The sequence below is a fragment of the Physella acuta genome, unplaced genomic scaffold (assembly GCF_028476545.2).
Source record: "Physella acuta isolate Inbredline_101_S28 unplaced genomic scaffold, ASM2847654v3 ptg000527l, whole genome shotgun sequence".
Taxonomy (NCBI): domain Eukaryota; kingdom Metazoa; phylum Mollusca; class Gastropoda; family Physidae; genus Physella; species Physella acuta.
Genome location: NW_026732046.1, coordinates 162,225 through 180,319, shown reverse-complemented (window position 1 = coordinate 180,319; position 18,095 = coordinate 162,225). Strand labels below are relative to the sequence as shown.

The window sequence follows — 18,095 nt, the reverse complement described above, 5'->3', positions numbered from 1 at the left end:
GTTTTCCATCTTCCTCGGAACCTCCCAGCCATCAAGACTGACCCCAGGACTTTTATTGTCATCAAAACCTACAACACACCTGGTCTGTCTCGCCTCACTCTCATCAAACACCACATGTCTGGCTGTCCACACACGAACCTCCCCCCACACTTTGCTGGGTGTGTCCGAGTGTTGACAATTGCCACATGGACAAGTGCCCTTGTTGTCACTCTCTGTGTACTTGACCACATGACACACCCTCCCCGTCCCTGTCCTCAACACGTCACTTCCTCTGGTGTTATAAAATGGATACGACCACTGAAGCATGGAGCAGACTTTGGTCTCTCTAGACTGGTGTACTTGACCTTTATCATGACCGTTAGGGCAGACAACGCTTTGATTACCTCCAACATGATGACGTCACGGTAACGTGAGGGGAGATGATCCAAGTTAAAATCTTTAACAGGTATAAAGTTGACATGACCTGGATTCTTCTTACAGCGGGTATAGTGCTTGTGTAAGTCAGCTTCACCTCCATAGCAGATCTCGGCTTCATGATGTCCTGGAGAGGTACAAGGGAAGAAAGTTCACAGCATTAACATTTAATCTAGAATAAAACGATTCAAAGTATAACATATTAATTTTTTTTATTTTCTTAACCGCAGCTGACATTTTCCATTATTACATTTTATGTACACGTTTCATATAAACAGAAACTAACCTGGAATGAAACCTTCTTTAGTTTCAATTTCCTCCATCTTTGTTGGCAGATCTTGGTAATATGTTTCTCCTATGTACTTAAATGCATATAATTGGCAGTTTAAGGTTTTAGAGCAACTTTTGATATTTGAAATAATTTAAACCTTCATGAACAGTTACAGACATAAAAACTATACTTAATGTTTAGCAGTAAATATAAAACTGCTGGTGCTGTTATGCCTAAAATGTCTTTAGCTAATTTACAATGCTTTATGTAACAAAAAACTGATTTTACCTTGAAGTCACAAAAAAGTGATTTTATTTTGAAGTGACAACTTTATTTCTTTTTTGAACTCTAAATTAAGTTTAATAAAGCATCATTCTTTCTGTAAGTGCTGTTTGAAAAAGTACGTAAGTACAAATTAGAGCAATGTAGGTCTTTTGTGAAAACATTAATCGAATATTTATGCTTAGAGTTAAAGTGAAGAGATTATAACTAGTGTAGACACATGATTTACAGGACAATAGTGAATGCAATTATGTTTGCGTGATTATTAATTAGTGGATACAATTCTAAGGCAAGAAAGCAACCTTGACCATTAGTTCACCTTCGTTGATAAGTTGGTCTAGTGTGTAGAATGTTCTTAATCTTGTTATCTCTTTTTATTGGTAATCTTTTATTAAATTCTTATTACTAATCTAGCTTATAATTACATCGATGATTAAATATGTTTACATTGTCAACTGAGATAAAAAATCCTTGCTTTGGATATGAATTAAAATTGAATTAAGACTTGCCAGAAACCGACAAATCCACAGAGAAGCAAAACAATTAACAGGCGTCCATTTAAATTAAACAAAAAAATGTAGGCATAATATTATGATTAGCAAACACATTACTTCAAGTAACTTTGACCTAACAAATAGCTTAACTCACCTGGTAAGATTGATTCAAGTAAAATAAATGAACATAATACAATTACTAACTTTAAAACATCATAGCTGGAGTAGTGTATGAGAAAATTTTAAACAGCAGAAGTTAATCAACTAGTGAAAGTAAATATAACACACACACTTATGATCATTTATGGTTGGCATATGTTGCTGTGTTAGCCAGATCTTTGCCAAAACTTTATGTAAAGTTTAACGGGAATTTTTTTAACTTGCTTAATTTAGAGAAGGGCCTACTTAACGCTCTACAAGCCACTATTAAAGATTTGAAATCGATAAATCAATCTGGTAGGGTAAGTTACGGCCTAGCCTTAGACCTCCGTCAACTCTATTTTTTTATGGTCAGATTTATTACTTTCATTTTAAAATATGTTCTGCCAAAATCTTGCTATGTTGACCAGGAACATTTTCAAATTTAATTTAACAGGCTAAGATGCGAAAATAATCCGCATTACGATTGAGTATAAAAACATGTCAAGTTTTAGAATTATAAACCATTTCAACGTCAGTGAGCGAGTTCGACAAAAAGCACGGAAAAACATGAACAATTGCTCACACAGTCCTTCCTATGGTCAGGTAATCTACTTCCATACAAAGTTCATGGTGGATACAATTTAGATACGAAATACAAAAAGTACAGTCTGTTACAATAACATAGAAACATCACATATAAACATTCACATGCAAATTTCACATAAAAACATCTCGTATAACATCTCATATAACATCTGATGCTGGTATCGGGTTGGTCATACACAGTGATAATGTGAGTTGTGCGACATAATGTAATGTAAATAGTGTTTATTGAGATTACGTGACGCCTGTGTATATGTGATAGTGTACTGAGACAACGAGTTACATCTATATATTACTAAAACTCAAGTTTGTTTACATGTTTGATATATATTTTTTGTTTGTTTGTCTGATTGACTATTGTAAATGGATCTACGCTATATGCAGAACTGTAAAATAGAGAACAATTTTTGTTTTCAGACAGACTGTTAATTACAAATTTATTTAAAGACGTTAATTAATTTATTGATTTATTCATAGGTAGATTAACCACATTAATTTTAAAGTTTTAGAACAATGGCTTTCTTTGACTGAATAGTGACGTCACAAGTTTTGTTTACTTTTTAGTACAAAAACATGGCGGCTTCCATCATTGACTTTGTGGCCCATTCATAAGTTTAACGCGTTCTAAAGCTAATTTTCTGTCGGCTATGACTTTAACAATACATCACTTTGCTGTATTTATTAGGTTTCAACACTATGATCAAAGTTTTAACACTTCTTGTTATTTTATTATACAATACATGTCTCTAGATCTACAGATCAGCTGTCGAAGGAAGAAAAAGTTATGGATCTAGATCTAGATCTAGATCTAGGTCACTAGACTTTACGTAAATTCTAGATCTAGACTTAATGTAAATTCTACGTCTAGAATCTATTTCAGGCCTTAATTATTTTATATAAATCTTTGTTTAGCTTCAATGAACATCTAATTCGAGAAAACTTGGGATTTATCGATCTAGGTTCTAGATCTAGATATAGTAGGATTACTCGCTAACTTGGAGGCGTGGTCGGTTGCTAACAACAATGGCGTCCGGACCGGGTGTATGACTTCCGACCATTTTTAGGCTATGTTTACCATGAGCAAAATGGCGGGTTTTACGTTATAAAACCATGCTATAGGTGGCCAGGGATAGATATGCCAGAAAAGCATTTTAAAATTTGCAATGGAGAATGAAGACTAAATTTTGAAGTCGGTGTCATTAAAATTAATAGAACTTTTAAAAGGTCACCTGTGACGTCAGTATATGAAGGGATAGTGTGGTCAGTTCCCATGCTCAGCCGAAATCGGTGTTTTAAAAAGATAACATGTCTAACACTTGGCGGGACACTGGGCAGATGAAGTAGAGTTTAGTAGAGTTTTTAAAATATAAAAAAACGTCTTTTTGAATGTGGGGTCTGGTTATTTTGTGATGATAAGTGCTGACAGACGTGATGTCATTTATAGATGACCCCCCCCCCCCGAAACCCGGTTATCTAACTAGATAACGGGTAGTCTTTTTTTTTAAAATTATTTTGCAATTTGCGATTGATTGAAAGTGAACTTCTGAGCTTGAAATTGTTTTTATGTTGAATTGACCAAAGTCTTTTGGTTAAAAAAGGTCCAGGCAAGTATAATTTCCTTTTCTACATGACCAACCCATCTGTGTATGGGGAAGTCCCAAAAACATAGTCTCTAAATATAGCTCTAATGACACGCTAAACTAATCGATACAATAATCTTGAAGACTAGAAATAAGAGCTAAAGCACATTTGCAGCTATCCAGTTTTAGACAGAGGAGATCACGCTAGTATTAAAATGTTTAAGGGGTTGTTTCATTGATAGATATAAGTCTATTTATCGCTGTTGTATTTTGTCTGACAGTAACTGTATATGTAAATATTTAGATAACATGTAGGCCCCTATCATTATATATAAATATTTAGATAACATGTAGGCCCCTATCATTATAAAGAAATATTTAGATAACATGTAGTCCCCTATCATTATATATAAATATTTAGATAACATGTAGGCCCCTATCATTATATATAAATATTTAGATAACATGTAGGCCCCTATCATTATATATAAATATTTAGATAACATGTAGGCCCCTATCATTATATATAAATATTTAGATAACATGTAGGCCCCTATCATTACATATAAATATTTAGATAACATGTAGGCCCCTATCATTATAAATAAATATTTAGATAACATGTAGGCCCCTATCATTATATATAAATATTTAGATAACATGTAGGCCCCTATCATTATATATAAATATTTAGATAACATGTAGGCCCCTATCATTGGCGATATCCCTGGATAAGAAGATTGGGGAGTCGGTAAATGTTAAGTGGCGCCTCTACATGAGGAAATCGGTTCATGACTTGAACCCAGATTTGATCTCGTCACTTTTGAGTTAGTAGTCCAGCGACCTGCCGCTAGTCCACGCTGTCCCATGGTCTGGGATTAGTGGCTGTCACTATGTGAAGACCAAATTGTCAGCCCTGTGATTGTGGGTTCCTGAATACAAGAAGTTGGACTCCAGTTTGTATAACTAGATAATTTTATTTACACATTAGAAATATTATAAATCCATCATTGAAGGAGTGTACAACTACTGTTAGATCTCGGAGTTTTCCCTATTACATGGCTTGCTGTTCCCAGATGACGAGCCTCACCTGCCCGAGGCTTCGAACTCGGGACTTTCGAGTTAGCAGCCATGTGCTTACCCGCACGACTACTCCGAAGATTACATAAAGACCCTAACCTAAACCACATACATGGACTACAGATAGGCCAACTTTTTCTCTAAAACCCAAAAATTCAAGCACGAAATAAATAAATAAATTATTAAAAAAAATATCTTCTAAACAAATTTGAGCTCTTTGTGTGATGTGGTGTAGACTATAGGAAAGTTTTGAACTAGAAAATCTTGAAGATTTGTCTGCCCTACCTCTCACCACCAGACTACCAAGTGTTGTAGGTCCGTGATGTAGCCAGACATCCCAGCCTTCAGCCAGCTCTGTCTTGTTGTCATTTGTGGTGCTTGTGTTTGTAAACAAAAATTTAATGTAAACATTCCGTGTTTACGTTCGACTATCTGCTCTAATTTACTCACATTTTCAATTATTTCCCCTAAATGGTTGTACAGGCAACCAAAGTATTCAGATAAATATTTTATTCTAAAGCAAAAAAAATAAGTGATGTTTTTCATATGATTGACACAACATTTCTTGGAAAATTATAATAAAAAAATTGTTTGATGGAAAGAAATTTCAACATACATAGATTTAGTACTAAATACATTTAAAATGTAGTCAGACAAAATAGACATTTAATTATTTGCAAGGCGCGCGGCGTATCATACGCCGATATTTAGTTGTATTTTTTTCAACTTTTCAGTAAGTCGAAAGCAGCCTCCTCTTAGTTACCTCTCCTAAGGTTAAAATAGTTCCAAACTAAATTATCTGCCCCTAATAGCCGTCACTAAACCCGTCTCTACGATTGTAAACATTTAGCGTGAACCACAGCTCACCAGACCATGTTGGGGTGGGGGTGGTTGCGATATGCCTAGAAAGTAAGAGAGGGGACTGCAAGGCACGCTTACAGCTTGTTTTCTAACGTCTCCAAGAAGAATTATATATATATATATATATATATATATATATATATATATATATATATATAGATAGATAGATAGATAGATAGATAGATAGATAGATAGATAGATAGATAGATAGATAGATAGATAGATAGATAGATAGATAGATAGATAGATAGATAGATAGATAGATAGATAGATAGATAGATAGATAGATAGATAGATAGATAGATAGATAGATAGATAGATAGATAGATAGATAGATAGATAGATAGATATATTTAGCTATAAAACATCTGTATTTTGTTATGGATAAATTTACCGATTGGATGGCACAAAAGATAAAATACAAAAACGTTCTGTTTGTAATGACAAGTGTGAGATGTAATTCCATTTTCAGCATGAAGATACACTATTGTTAGACCAGAGGAACAATCAAACAAATGGCTTGATATCGTTTAATACACTGCTGTCTCAGGCATTTTGGTAGATGCTTTACTTTGATTGTTTAGTACATGGCTAACTTAGAACTAATAATGGCTAAATTAGACCGTCTAGTACATGACTTAGTGTAGTACATGACTTAGACCGTGTAGTAAATGAATTAGACCGTGTAGTACATAACTTACTTGGACAATTTGATAAATAATTGACTGTTTCTAAAAAAGCGAATAATATGCAATAATGTAACCAGCATATTTTAATAGTGTGACATAAAATCTGGAAGAAAAAATAATTTTATGTTGTGATGGAAGTTTAAGACCATCATGTGGAGATGTGGTGTAGCATAAACATAAACGGATAATGTATTCCACAGTGTAGTGGCCTTAGTGAACACTAGACAAAACAAAGAGACACAAACAAATTAGTCCTTAAGATTGATCGCGTATTTCATTGTTATTTCCCTTAGATCACAAAGATGTCGCCTAATACAATAAAGCTAGCTATATAAAAAATGTTGTTCAATCTTGTGACCACAATTTCTCCCAGGCATCGCTTTGAAAATTCCAATGCCCCCCCCCCTCCCTCCCTGTGCGATTTGTGGGACTGTCACAGACTTGAAATATCTAAAATACTTAGTAAATGAAGGCAATGGACAAACGTTGTGGGTGTTTTATTCTTGTGTCGTTAGTAGAATTTATTTATAATGAGTTGAAACGTTTTACACCAGCATTTTTGTATAAAGAATTCGTTAGCTATGTCTGAGGTAAAAAATTGCCAAACTTGTACAAACTTGACTGCCGACATTAAGTCTCAGCTACAAACTTGACTGCCGACATATAGTCTCAGCTACAAACTTGACTGCCGACATTAAGTCTCAGCTACTAACTTGACTGCCGACATTAAGTCTTAGCTACAAACTGGACTACCGACATTAAGTCTCAGCTACAAACTTGACTGCCGACATTAAGTCTCAACTACATACTTGACTGCCGACATTAAGTCTCAGCTACAAACTTGACTGCCGACATTAAGTCTCAGCTACAAACTTGACTGCCGACATAAAGTCTCAGCTACAAACTTGACTGCCGACATTAAGTCTCAGCTACAAACTTGATACCCAACATTAAGTCTCAGCTACAAACTTGACTGCCGACATTAATTCTCAGCTACAAACTTGACTGCCGACATTTCTCTTCACTACCATCGTGTTTTGTTTATCATTAACACAAAACAGATTATCAACGATAACAAAATAAATGAAAGAAACTTTGAAATCTTCTAAAACTTTATTGACATCCATACAAACAGTTTGTAAACAAATACGAACATGAATTATAGCATAAATAAAGACACTGATGGCGATGACAAATCAAATGTTGAGGTTTAAACAAAACAAAGATACAATTGTAGCCTATAAATATTTTATTTCTCAACAATAAACATTTGTTTATAATTTTGTTTATGTGTCTAACAACTCTAAACAAATGACATGAAAGAAACCAAACAATTTATTTCTTGTCTTCACCTGTTGCTGATGAAGACATTCAAGTCTTGACACACACACAAGGTTAATGAAGGGAGCTGCCATTTTGTTTGTTTACATTAGACAAGGGGAGAGAACCAACAGTTACATTAGACAAGGGGAGAGAACCAACAGTTACAGATGGATCAATACCACCAATCCTCCCCACTATAATTTCCTTCAGAGTTTGATCCACTGTGGGGATGTGACCACCTGTCATATCCAAGCATGTAGACCCACGCTCCACTGGAGCCAGGACATGTACATGTTGTGTATGTGAACGTGTACCAACCTTTCCCCTTATTTTGGTGTGTCCATTGTCCTACAGAGACTTGTTTAGGACAGCCATGAGGATGTGACACTATAACGGTCAACTTGTCCACATTAAATGTCGAGTGTTTGTTCTGTACTTTCACACGTAGACACTCGAATTGCCGCAACAAATTGTCTAGTTCATCAACCAACTCTAAGTCACATGACACACATGTAAACCTACACCAGTCTCCCTCAATATTTAGCCTCCTCACCTCCCAGCCATCAAGACTGACCCCAGGACTTTTATTGTCATCCAAACCCACAACACACTTGGTCTGTCTCGCCTCACTGTCATCAAACACCACGTGTGTGGCTGTCCTCACCCAAACCTCCCCCCACACTTTGCTGGGTGTGTCCGAGTGTTGACACTTGCCACATGGACAAGTGCCCTTGTTGTCACTCTCTGTGTACCTGTCCACACGACTCACCCTCCCCGTCCCTGTCCTCAACACGTCACTTCCTCTGGTGTTATAAAATGGATACCGACCACTGAAGCATGGAACTGACTTTGGTCTCGCTAGACTGGTGTACTTGACCTTTATCAGGACCGTTAGGGCAGACAAAGCTTTGATTTGCTCCAACATGATGACGTCACGGTAAAGTGAGGGGAGATGATCCAAGTTAAAATCATTAACAGGTATAAAGTTGACATGACCTGGATTCTTCTTACAGCTGGTATAGTGCTTGTGTAAGTCAGCTTCACCTCCATAGCAGATCTCACATTCATGATGTCCTGGAGATATACAAGGGGAGAAAGTTCACAACATTAACATTTAATCTATAATAAAACAATTCAAAGTATAACACATTATTTTTAAAAATTTTCTTAACAAAAGCTGGCATTTTCGATTATTACATTTTATCTACACCTTTCATATAAACAGAAACTAACCTGGAATGAAACCTTCTTTAGTTTCAATTTCCTCCATCTTTGTTGGCAGATTTTGGTAGTATGTTCCTCCTATATAATTACATTCATATAATTGGCATTTTAAGATTTTAGACTTTATGAACAGTTACAGACTTAAAAACTATACTTAATATTTAGAAGTAAATATAAAACTGCTGGCGCAGTTATGCTTAAAATGTCTTTAGATAATTTTACCATGCACAATTTATGTAATAAAAACTGATTTTACCTTGAAGTCACAAAACGTGATTTTATTTAAAGTGATAACTTTATTTCTTTTTTTAACTGTATCTCTAAACTTAGTTTAATATAGCATTATGCTTTCTGTAAGTATCGTTTAATAAACCGGGAGCGATCTCCCCTAAACTTCCTCGAATATTCTTATATAAAAAAACAAGGGATGGGAACTCGGGATATAGACATGAATTATAATCCATTTTAAATACTGAAACTTTTAAAAATAGAATAACATCTAGTAGAAAAAAGAATTGCACACATGTGAACGCCAAATAAAATGTGAATAATAGTGCGGAATATTATTAGTACTTTATAAATTTACATTCGTTTTTTTTTGAGAAATCGAAAATAGCGTAAATTACTACTTCCAGTCAACGGAAATTACTCAACATTTGGCAGAAGGTAGGGAGCTAGATCTTTTACTCACAAGTGAAATTTCATTTATCTATATGAAATAGTCGGCCTACTCAAATTATGGGCTTTTAAAAAATTAAAGTAAAAAAGTACCACTTCCGGTTATCGGAAATCGCTCAAAAATTAATACGGATCTACGATTTTGATATAATACATATATATGAAATTTCATCAACCTAGCTGTAACGGTACTCAAGTTATCTTGTTTACACACATACACACAGACAGACACACATACGGACAAAATTGCAAAGTCCAGTTTTTCCGACTCGATAACACATAAAACACCAAAATGTTTAAATATTTGTATTTATAATTTTTGCCTGATTAAAATAAGTTCTCTATTCTCCGGATGTGATGAAGGACTGAGGTGTAAAACGGTGAAAACTGTCAAAATTTCATGTTATTTTTATGCAACATTACAAGACTTTCTCTATACTTCGTATATACGAGAAAGTAAAAATGTACATAAATACACAGTAAAGCAATGTAGGTCTTTTGTGAAAACATTAATCGAATATTTATGCTTAGAGTTAAAGTGAAGAGATTATCACTAGTGTTGACAGATGATTTACAGGACAATAGTGAATACAATGATGTTCGCGTGATTATTATTTAGTGGAAATAATTCTAAGGCAAGAAACCAACCAACTGAGACCATCAGTTTACCTTCGTTGATATGTTGATCTAACGTGTATGCAGTACTTAATCTTGTTATCTCTTTTTTATTGGTAACCTTTATAAAATTGTAATTACTAATCTAGTTTCTAATTACATTAAATATTGTTACATTGTCAACTGAAAACAAATATCCCTGCTTTGGATATGAATTAAAATTGAATAAAGACTTGTCAGAATCCGACAATTCCACAGAGAAGCAAAAAAAAAATATATATATATACATAAATAAACAGACGTCCATTTAAACTAAACAAAAAATGTAGGCGTAATATTATGATTAGCAAAAACATTACTTCAAGTAACTTTGACCTAACAAATAGTTAAACTCACCTGCAAAGATTGATTCAAGTAAAGTTAATGAATATAATACAATTACTAACTTTATAACTTTATAGCAGGTGTAGTGTTTGAGAAAATTTTAAACAGCAGAAGTTAGTCAACTAGTGAAAGTAAATATAACACACACACTTATGATCATTTATGGTTGGCATATGTTGCTGTGTTAGCCAGATCTTTGCCAAAACTTTATGTAAAGTTTAACGGGAATTTTTTTGACTTGCTTAATTTAGAGAAGGGCCTACTTAACGCTCTACAAGCCACTATTAAAGATTTGAAATCGATAAATCAATCTGGTAGGGTAAGTTACGACCTAGACTTAGACCTCCGTCAACACTATTTTTATATTGCCAGATTTATTTTTCATTTTAAAATATCTTCTGTCAAAATCTCGCTATGTTGGCCAGGAACATTTTCAAATTTAATTTAACAGGCGACGATGAGAGAATAATCCGCATTACGATTGAGTATAAAAATATGTCAAGTTTTCGAATTATAAACCCTCTCAGTGTCAGAGAGCGAGATCGACAAAAACCACGGAAAATCATGAAGAGTCGCTCACACAGTCCTTCCTATGGTCAGGTAATCTACTTCCATACAAAGTTCATGATGGATACAATTTAGATACAAAATACAAAAAGTGTACAGTCTGTTACAATCACATAGAAACAGCACATAGAAACACATAGAAACATGACATAGAATCATTACATTGAACCATCTGATATAACGTCTTAAATAACATCACATCTAACATCTCATATAACAAGTCATATAACATCTCATGCTGGTATCGGGTTGGCCACCCACAGTGATGATGTGAGTTGTGCGACATTACGAACTGTAAATAATGTTTATTGATGTCATGTGGCGTCTGTGTATGTGTGATAGTGAACTCAGTCAACCAGTTACATTGTATTTATTATTTTGCTTTTTGCAATTGATTGAAAAGAAACTGCTGACCTTGAAATTACTATTTTTCAGTTGAATTGACCAAAGTCTTCTGGTTAATAAAGGTCCAGGCAAGTATAACTTCCATGTCTACATGACAAACCTATGGTGTACGGGGCGTCCCGATAACATTGTACCTAAATATAGCTCTATAGACACGTTGTACAAAGTCTAAACTAATCGATACGATAAACGTGAACGCTAGAGCTAAGGGCCAAGTTACATTTACAGCAACCCTTCCCAGTTTAGTGCTTATTAGATCACTCTAGTTTTCAAATGTATAAGCACTTGTTTATGGAGATATATGGGTCTCTATCACTGATGCCATTTGTCTGATTGTAAAATCAATCTATCTTTATATATAATTCTCTTCTTGGAGACGCTAGAAAACACCAAGCTGTAAGCGCGCTCCCTACCACCCCACCCCAACATGGTCTGGTGAGCTGTGGTTCACGCTAAATGTTTACAATCGTAGAGCCGGTTTTAGGGAAAAAATAACGTTAAACAAACTTGACGTTATTTATGGAAGACCCCCGAAACACACGGTTACTCAAGAATAACGGGTAGTCTAGTTTCTTTTAAAAAGCGAAGCAGATCTATATTCAAATTAAATGCTAAATACATAATTAACTATCGCGATACTTAATCTTTAGGTAGACATGATAATATGGTAAATAGATTAAACGACATTTTGAAGGCGTCCAGTTTAGGATTTAACATCTGCATAAAGGCCGAGATAAGGCGACACGTTGCTCCAAGTAACCGTTGATCTATGAAATAACACACTTCAATACTTAATCTCAAAATCTGGTTAATGAATAATCGTCAATATTTTCTTGTGATCTGGTGTGTGAGAAAGTTTGAGATGTCACTTATTAATTAATTACTGAAGCTAATTAGAGTACGGTGTATTGCAATGACTATATCAACATTGACGTGTGCCAGATTGTTTAGGGTTTGTTAATTTTTCAAAAGAACGTTACGCTCTAAATTACATATACAAAGACAATCATTAAAATATGGTTGTAGCGTCGTGTTACTGCTGGTCCAACTTTCTGACATTATAGCACACTAAAAACGGTGTGTCACGCGAGAAATCCTAAAAATATCTAGAAATGTGTGTGTTTTTTGACTTGTTTGTGTCTTGATGTGTTTATCTCTGTAAATAGGGATTTTAGTTTTTAATGAAGATGTTTCAGAATATTTTATTGCAAATATAAAATACTATCATTTTCCGATATAAAAGATAAGGCCTGTAAACTACAGTAGGTTTCAATTTATCGGTCATCAGGTTGTGCAAGCAGTTATTAACGCAGCCAAAAAAACAACAAACTTCAAGACAGCTGCGATATTTTTCGGCTATCAATAAAACGCTGTAAACAAACCTTGATGAGAAACTGTTGATCTTATGTCGTTTAGGGAGTGCCTATGAACAGATAGATCAGCTATATTTAACTTGTCTTGAGTTTATCTGACCCCCTCCTCATCCCCACCCCAACCTCTTACATGTATATGTTACTAACAATTAACAGTAATAGCTTAGTAATTTTATTTTGGTATCTCGAATAGTTTTATGGTTCAAGAAACATTTCCAATATCCATGTCACGATCAATGAACTAAAATTAGATCGGGACTAACACGTCAGGAACAAGATTAAAATATCTGACCTAATTATTGATCTGATCAAGTATTGAACATATAAACATATGATTGCTATAAATAATGCCAACCAGATTATGAAGTTAATCTTTCAACACCGAGAAGATTTAAATAGAATGACAATATTGTGATTGCACTTTCTTTACGTTATTGTATTAGGCTTTCTAGAAAAATCATAGACCATGGTACAACATTCTGTTTCTTTTAAACCTGTGACAGTTCTGTTATATTTAGATACTATGTTAAACGGTTGAACCTTGAGTTGTAATTGTGGCTGTTGAATACATTACTTTAAGGGTCTCCCAAAACCATGTTGTCACGTGTTATGAATAGACCAATCAAATGCTGGACCTGCATCTAAAAAAATGTATTACATAATTGAAGTGCAATTACCATATGTGTAATATTTAAATATGAAAAAAATTTAGACATACACTGTTTTATCAAACGAAACAGGTCAACGTAAACTATTTAACACGCTAATTTACTACTGTTCGCAGATTTTTGTTCATAACAAACAAAATGTAACTTTTGACGATGTTTTAGAGTCGAGTTTCAGGATTGTTTAACAGTAGCCCGAGTAATGTTGTATAAAGTGACGAAGGGCTGCAAGAAACTTCCGTGATAGAAATTGTCATTTCTATTTATAACTCACATGTTTAGCTCTCCTGTCTGCGTGCCTACTACGTGGGTGTTAGGGGAAGTCCCGAAAACGTGGAATCTAAATATAGCTCTAATGTTTATCTAACTTGTGTAACTGCAGGCTTTGTAAAACAACCGATAACTGAGACAACTTCAGTCAGACTACACAACAGGGGAGGTTGTTCTGATATAATATAGTTTTATACCCGGTTGAGGCCTCCCAAATTTTATTTATTTGATTGTAAATTAAGTTTTAATTTTCTTTTAATAATGTTTCCCAGTGGCGCTATGAGTTGACAACGGATGGGGTTTTGGAGTTGACTTGAACAAAAGTACTCCTCACTAGAAATCTTCCTTACTCTCTGTCATGCGCAAAATTAGTTTCACTGATTTCTCCCATGACATTTGCTGGCCCTTACCAAAGTTTAAGATGAATTGTGTATGGATATTATTTTATAAACAAAATCAAATGACTTGAGCAGAGAGTTTAACCATAGCTTAAGCTGAAATCTTCTGCTTGTATAGGAGACAATCCTCTACAGTCCAGTTGATGCTTAGTGTTTTATGTAAACAGGGAGTCTTTATGTTGTACAGAAATAATATCGATCTAAGCATTTTATATAAGGCAACATACATATGATAAGTGTAATAAATATAGCCTACAGTTACATATACCTTATGATGAAACTAATTAGTTAAATAATTACTTTCGTAGATTTACTAGATTTGTGTTTTAATATACGTATTTTTATTCAAGTAAGTTTTACTTGTATTTTTACATTTGCTTAGTTGGACGGATTGTGTGTGTGTGCGAGTGTGTATGGCGTAAAACTATGATTAACACACCAATATAGCCAGTGGCGTAGCCAGGATCGTCTCAAGGGGGGGGGGTCCAATTTTTACCCGGGGACAAACTTTAGATTCGCACCTCTCCCCCGTCCCCCCTCAGAATTTCGATTTGCACCCCCCCCCCTCAAACTTTCGATTTGCACCCCCCTCAATCTTTCGATTTGCACCCCCCTCATACTTTATATATATACCGAGGGGTCTATGGGGGGGGGCGGTTATGACCCCCCTAACCCCCCCCCCCCTGCCTACGCCACTGAATATAGCATTGGCCCTGCACTGTATCGAATCTGACTGTGGTATCGAATATGATTTGCTGACACAGCTAAGTGAATTGCGACGTCATCGTGCAGGGAATGTTTCTGTATTTGTTGTGTTGTTTTTTACCATAAAATGATCACATTTAAATACAGAATACAAGTTAGTCAACGACTTGACCAATTAAAAAAAAAGTGGTTGAAACTGGGATACAAGTTAGAAAATTAAACAAAATAATTTAAATAGAAAAAAAAACTAGGCCTTGATACGATCAATCTCTTGCAATCAGAATAAAACGCAAGACCATTCTAAGCGTGAACTTTAGGGATAGACTAGCAGTTTCCAAGAGGTCCGGGAATTTCTAAAAGGAGCCCTTTACTGGGCCCCAAATTTAGAATGAAATTTTCATTGTGCATTTTTCTCTATCAATGCTGAATGCCCAGGCCTACAAAGAATATAGATCTAGGCCTACAACAATAACAAAAAAGATAAATCGAAAGTAATACTAATAATAGGACATAAAACCCCCATGAATGCATTCATTAAAATTATAAATTAAAAAAGTCAGTAAAGTTAGTCGGTACTAAACAGATTTTTTAAAATTATTTTGGCATTATCGAGCGCTGGTATAAAACTTCGTTGAAAACGAAAGTAGAATTGACTATTCCACTATAAAAATGAACAGTCTGTCCTGTACTTCGGTGTCCAATACTTTTTACGATGTTTGAAAACATTACCCCATGTTCATTTAAATCACGTGACTAAGCTTGAGAAAAATAAAGTTTACCGCTAGGCATGAAAGAGAGGGAAATAATAAAATGTAGACTTACCAACACATTGTTTTGTTTAAAATCACCACCAGACTACCAAGTGTTGTAGGTCCGTGATGTAGCTAGACATTCCGGCCTTTAGCCAGCTCTGTCTTGTTGTTATCTGTGGTGCTTGTGTTTGTACACACAATTTAATTTAAACACTCAATCTTTACGTTCACCTACCAGCTCTAGTTTACTCATATATTATGTGTCAGTTTCATGAATCTTGTTAAACGTTTTGTCCATATGGTTGTGCAGGCAACGAAAGTGTTCAGATAAATATGTTATTCTAAAGCAAAGAAAACTCAGTGAGGTTTAATAGAAGTTGATTTCAACATACATAGATTTAGTAGTAAATAAATAGTTTAAAATGTATTCAGACAATATAGACATTCAAATAGTTGCCTATTGAACGTAACTATAGACATATATATTTAGCTATAAAACCTGTGCTATGTCTTTTGTTATGGATCAATTTATCAATTGGATGATACGAAAGATAAAATACAAAAAATATTCTGTTTGTAGCTACGTATGTTCAATGTAACCATATTTTTATCATGGAGAAACACATTTGTTAGACCAGAGGAACTATAAAACAAATGCTGGACTAAGCTTAATACACTGCTATCTCAGGCGCTAATCTATATGATAAACTTACACCGTGTAGTACATAACTGACTTAGACCGTCTAGATAGTCTAGTACAATGATTTCATTGTGCTGACGAAGCGAATAGTAAGCAATAATGTGGTCATCATATTTCAATAGTGTGACAGAAAATCTGGAAGAAAACAAGACAATTTTTCTGTTATATGATACGTTCGTGTTGTGATGGAAGTTTAAGACCATCATGTTGAGATAATACCCCATCCCCGGTGAAGCAAAAACATAAACAGAAAATCTATTCTTCAATATAATAGCTTTAACAAAGTGACACAACTAAGTTAAATCTTAGACTGATCGTTTTTTTCATTGTTATTTCCCTTAGAACAGAGTCAAAACGCTAAATACAATAATGTGTGGGACGGTCACTGAGGTGAAATATCTCAAATGTTTAAAAAATGAAGGCAATAGACAAAGGTTGTGGGTGTTTTATTATTTGTTTCGTCTGTAGAATTTGTTTAAATTATGTGTTGAAACGTTTTACACCAACATTTATGTATAGAGAATCCGTTAACAAAGTTTGAGGTCAAATCTTGACAATTGTGCAATATAAAGCTTAAACTACAAACTGGGAACTTTAGTGGACATCAAGTTCCAGCTACAAACTTGACTGCCGACATTAAGTCTCAGCTACAAACTTGACTGCCGACATTAAGTCTCAGCTACAAACTTGACTGCCGACATTAAGTCTCAGCTACAAACTTGACTGCCGACATTAAGTCTCAGCTACAAACTTGACTGCCGACATTAAGTCTCAGCTACAAACTTGACTGGCGACATTAAGTCTCAGCTACTAACTTGACTGTCGACATTAAGTCTCAGCTACAAACTTGACTGCCGACATTAAGTCTCAGCTACAAACTTGACTGCCGACATTAGGTCTCAGCTACAAACTTGACTGCAAACATTAAGTCTCAGCTACAAACTTGACTGCCGACATTAAGTCTCAGCTACAAACTTGAATGCCGACATTAAGTCTCAGCTACAAACTTGACTGCCGACATTAAGTCTCAGCTACAAACTTGACTGCCGACATTAAGTCTCAGCTACAAACTTGAATGCCGACATTAAGTCTCAGCTACAAACTTGACTGCCGACATTAAGTCTCAGTTACAAACTTGACTGCCGACATTAAGTCATAGCTACAAACTTGAATGCCGACATTAAGTCTCAGCTACAAACTTGACTGCCGACATTAAGTCTCAGCTACAAACTTGACTGCCGACATTAAGTCTCAGTTACAAACTTGACTGCCGACATTAAGTCATAGCTACAAACTTGACTGCCGACATTAAGTCTCAGCTACAAACTTGACTGCCGACATTAAGTCTCAGCTACAAACTTGACTGCCGACATTAAGTCTCAGTTACAAACTTGACTGCCGACATTAGTTCTCAGCTACAAACTTGACTGCAAACATTAAGTCTCAGCTACAAACTTGACTGCCGACATTAAGTCTCAGCTACAAACTTGAATGCCGACATTAAGTCTCAGCTACAAACTTGACTGCCGACATTAAGTCTCAGCTACAAACTTGACTGCCGACATTAAGTCTCAGCTACAAACTTGAATGCCGACATTAAGTCTCAGCTACAAACTTGACT

The 18,095-nt window shown here is 35.0% G+C and overlaps 1 protein-coding gene across 1 annotated transcript; it reads right to left on the bottom strand.

The window, feature by feature from the left end:
* Positions 1-254: 254 nt before the first annotated feature.
* Positions 255-9,027, bottom strand: LOC131945136 (uncharacterized). Its single transcript, XM_059306143.1, has 4 exons — positions 8,972-9,027; positions 8,313-8,812; positions 701-776; positions 255-541 (listed from the first exon to the last, which is right to left on the bottom strand). Exons 1-4 carry the CDS (start codon positions 9,006-9,008, stop codon positions 255-257), a joined length of 900 nt encoding a protein of 299 aa, XP_059162126.1. The 5' UTR covers positions 9,009-9,027.
* Between the last annotated feature and the right edge of the window lie 9,068 nt (positions 9,028-18,095).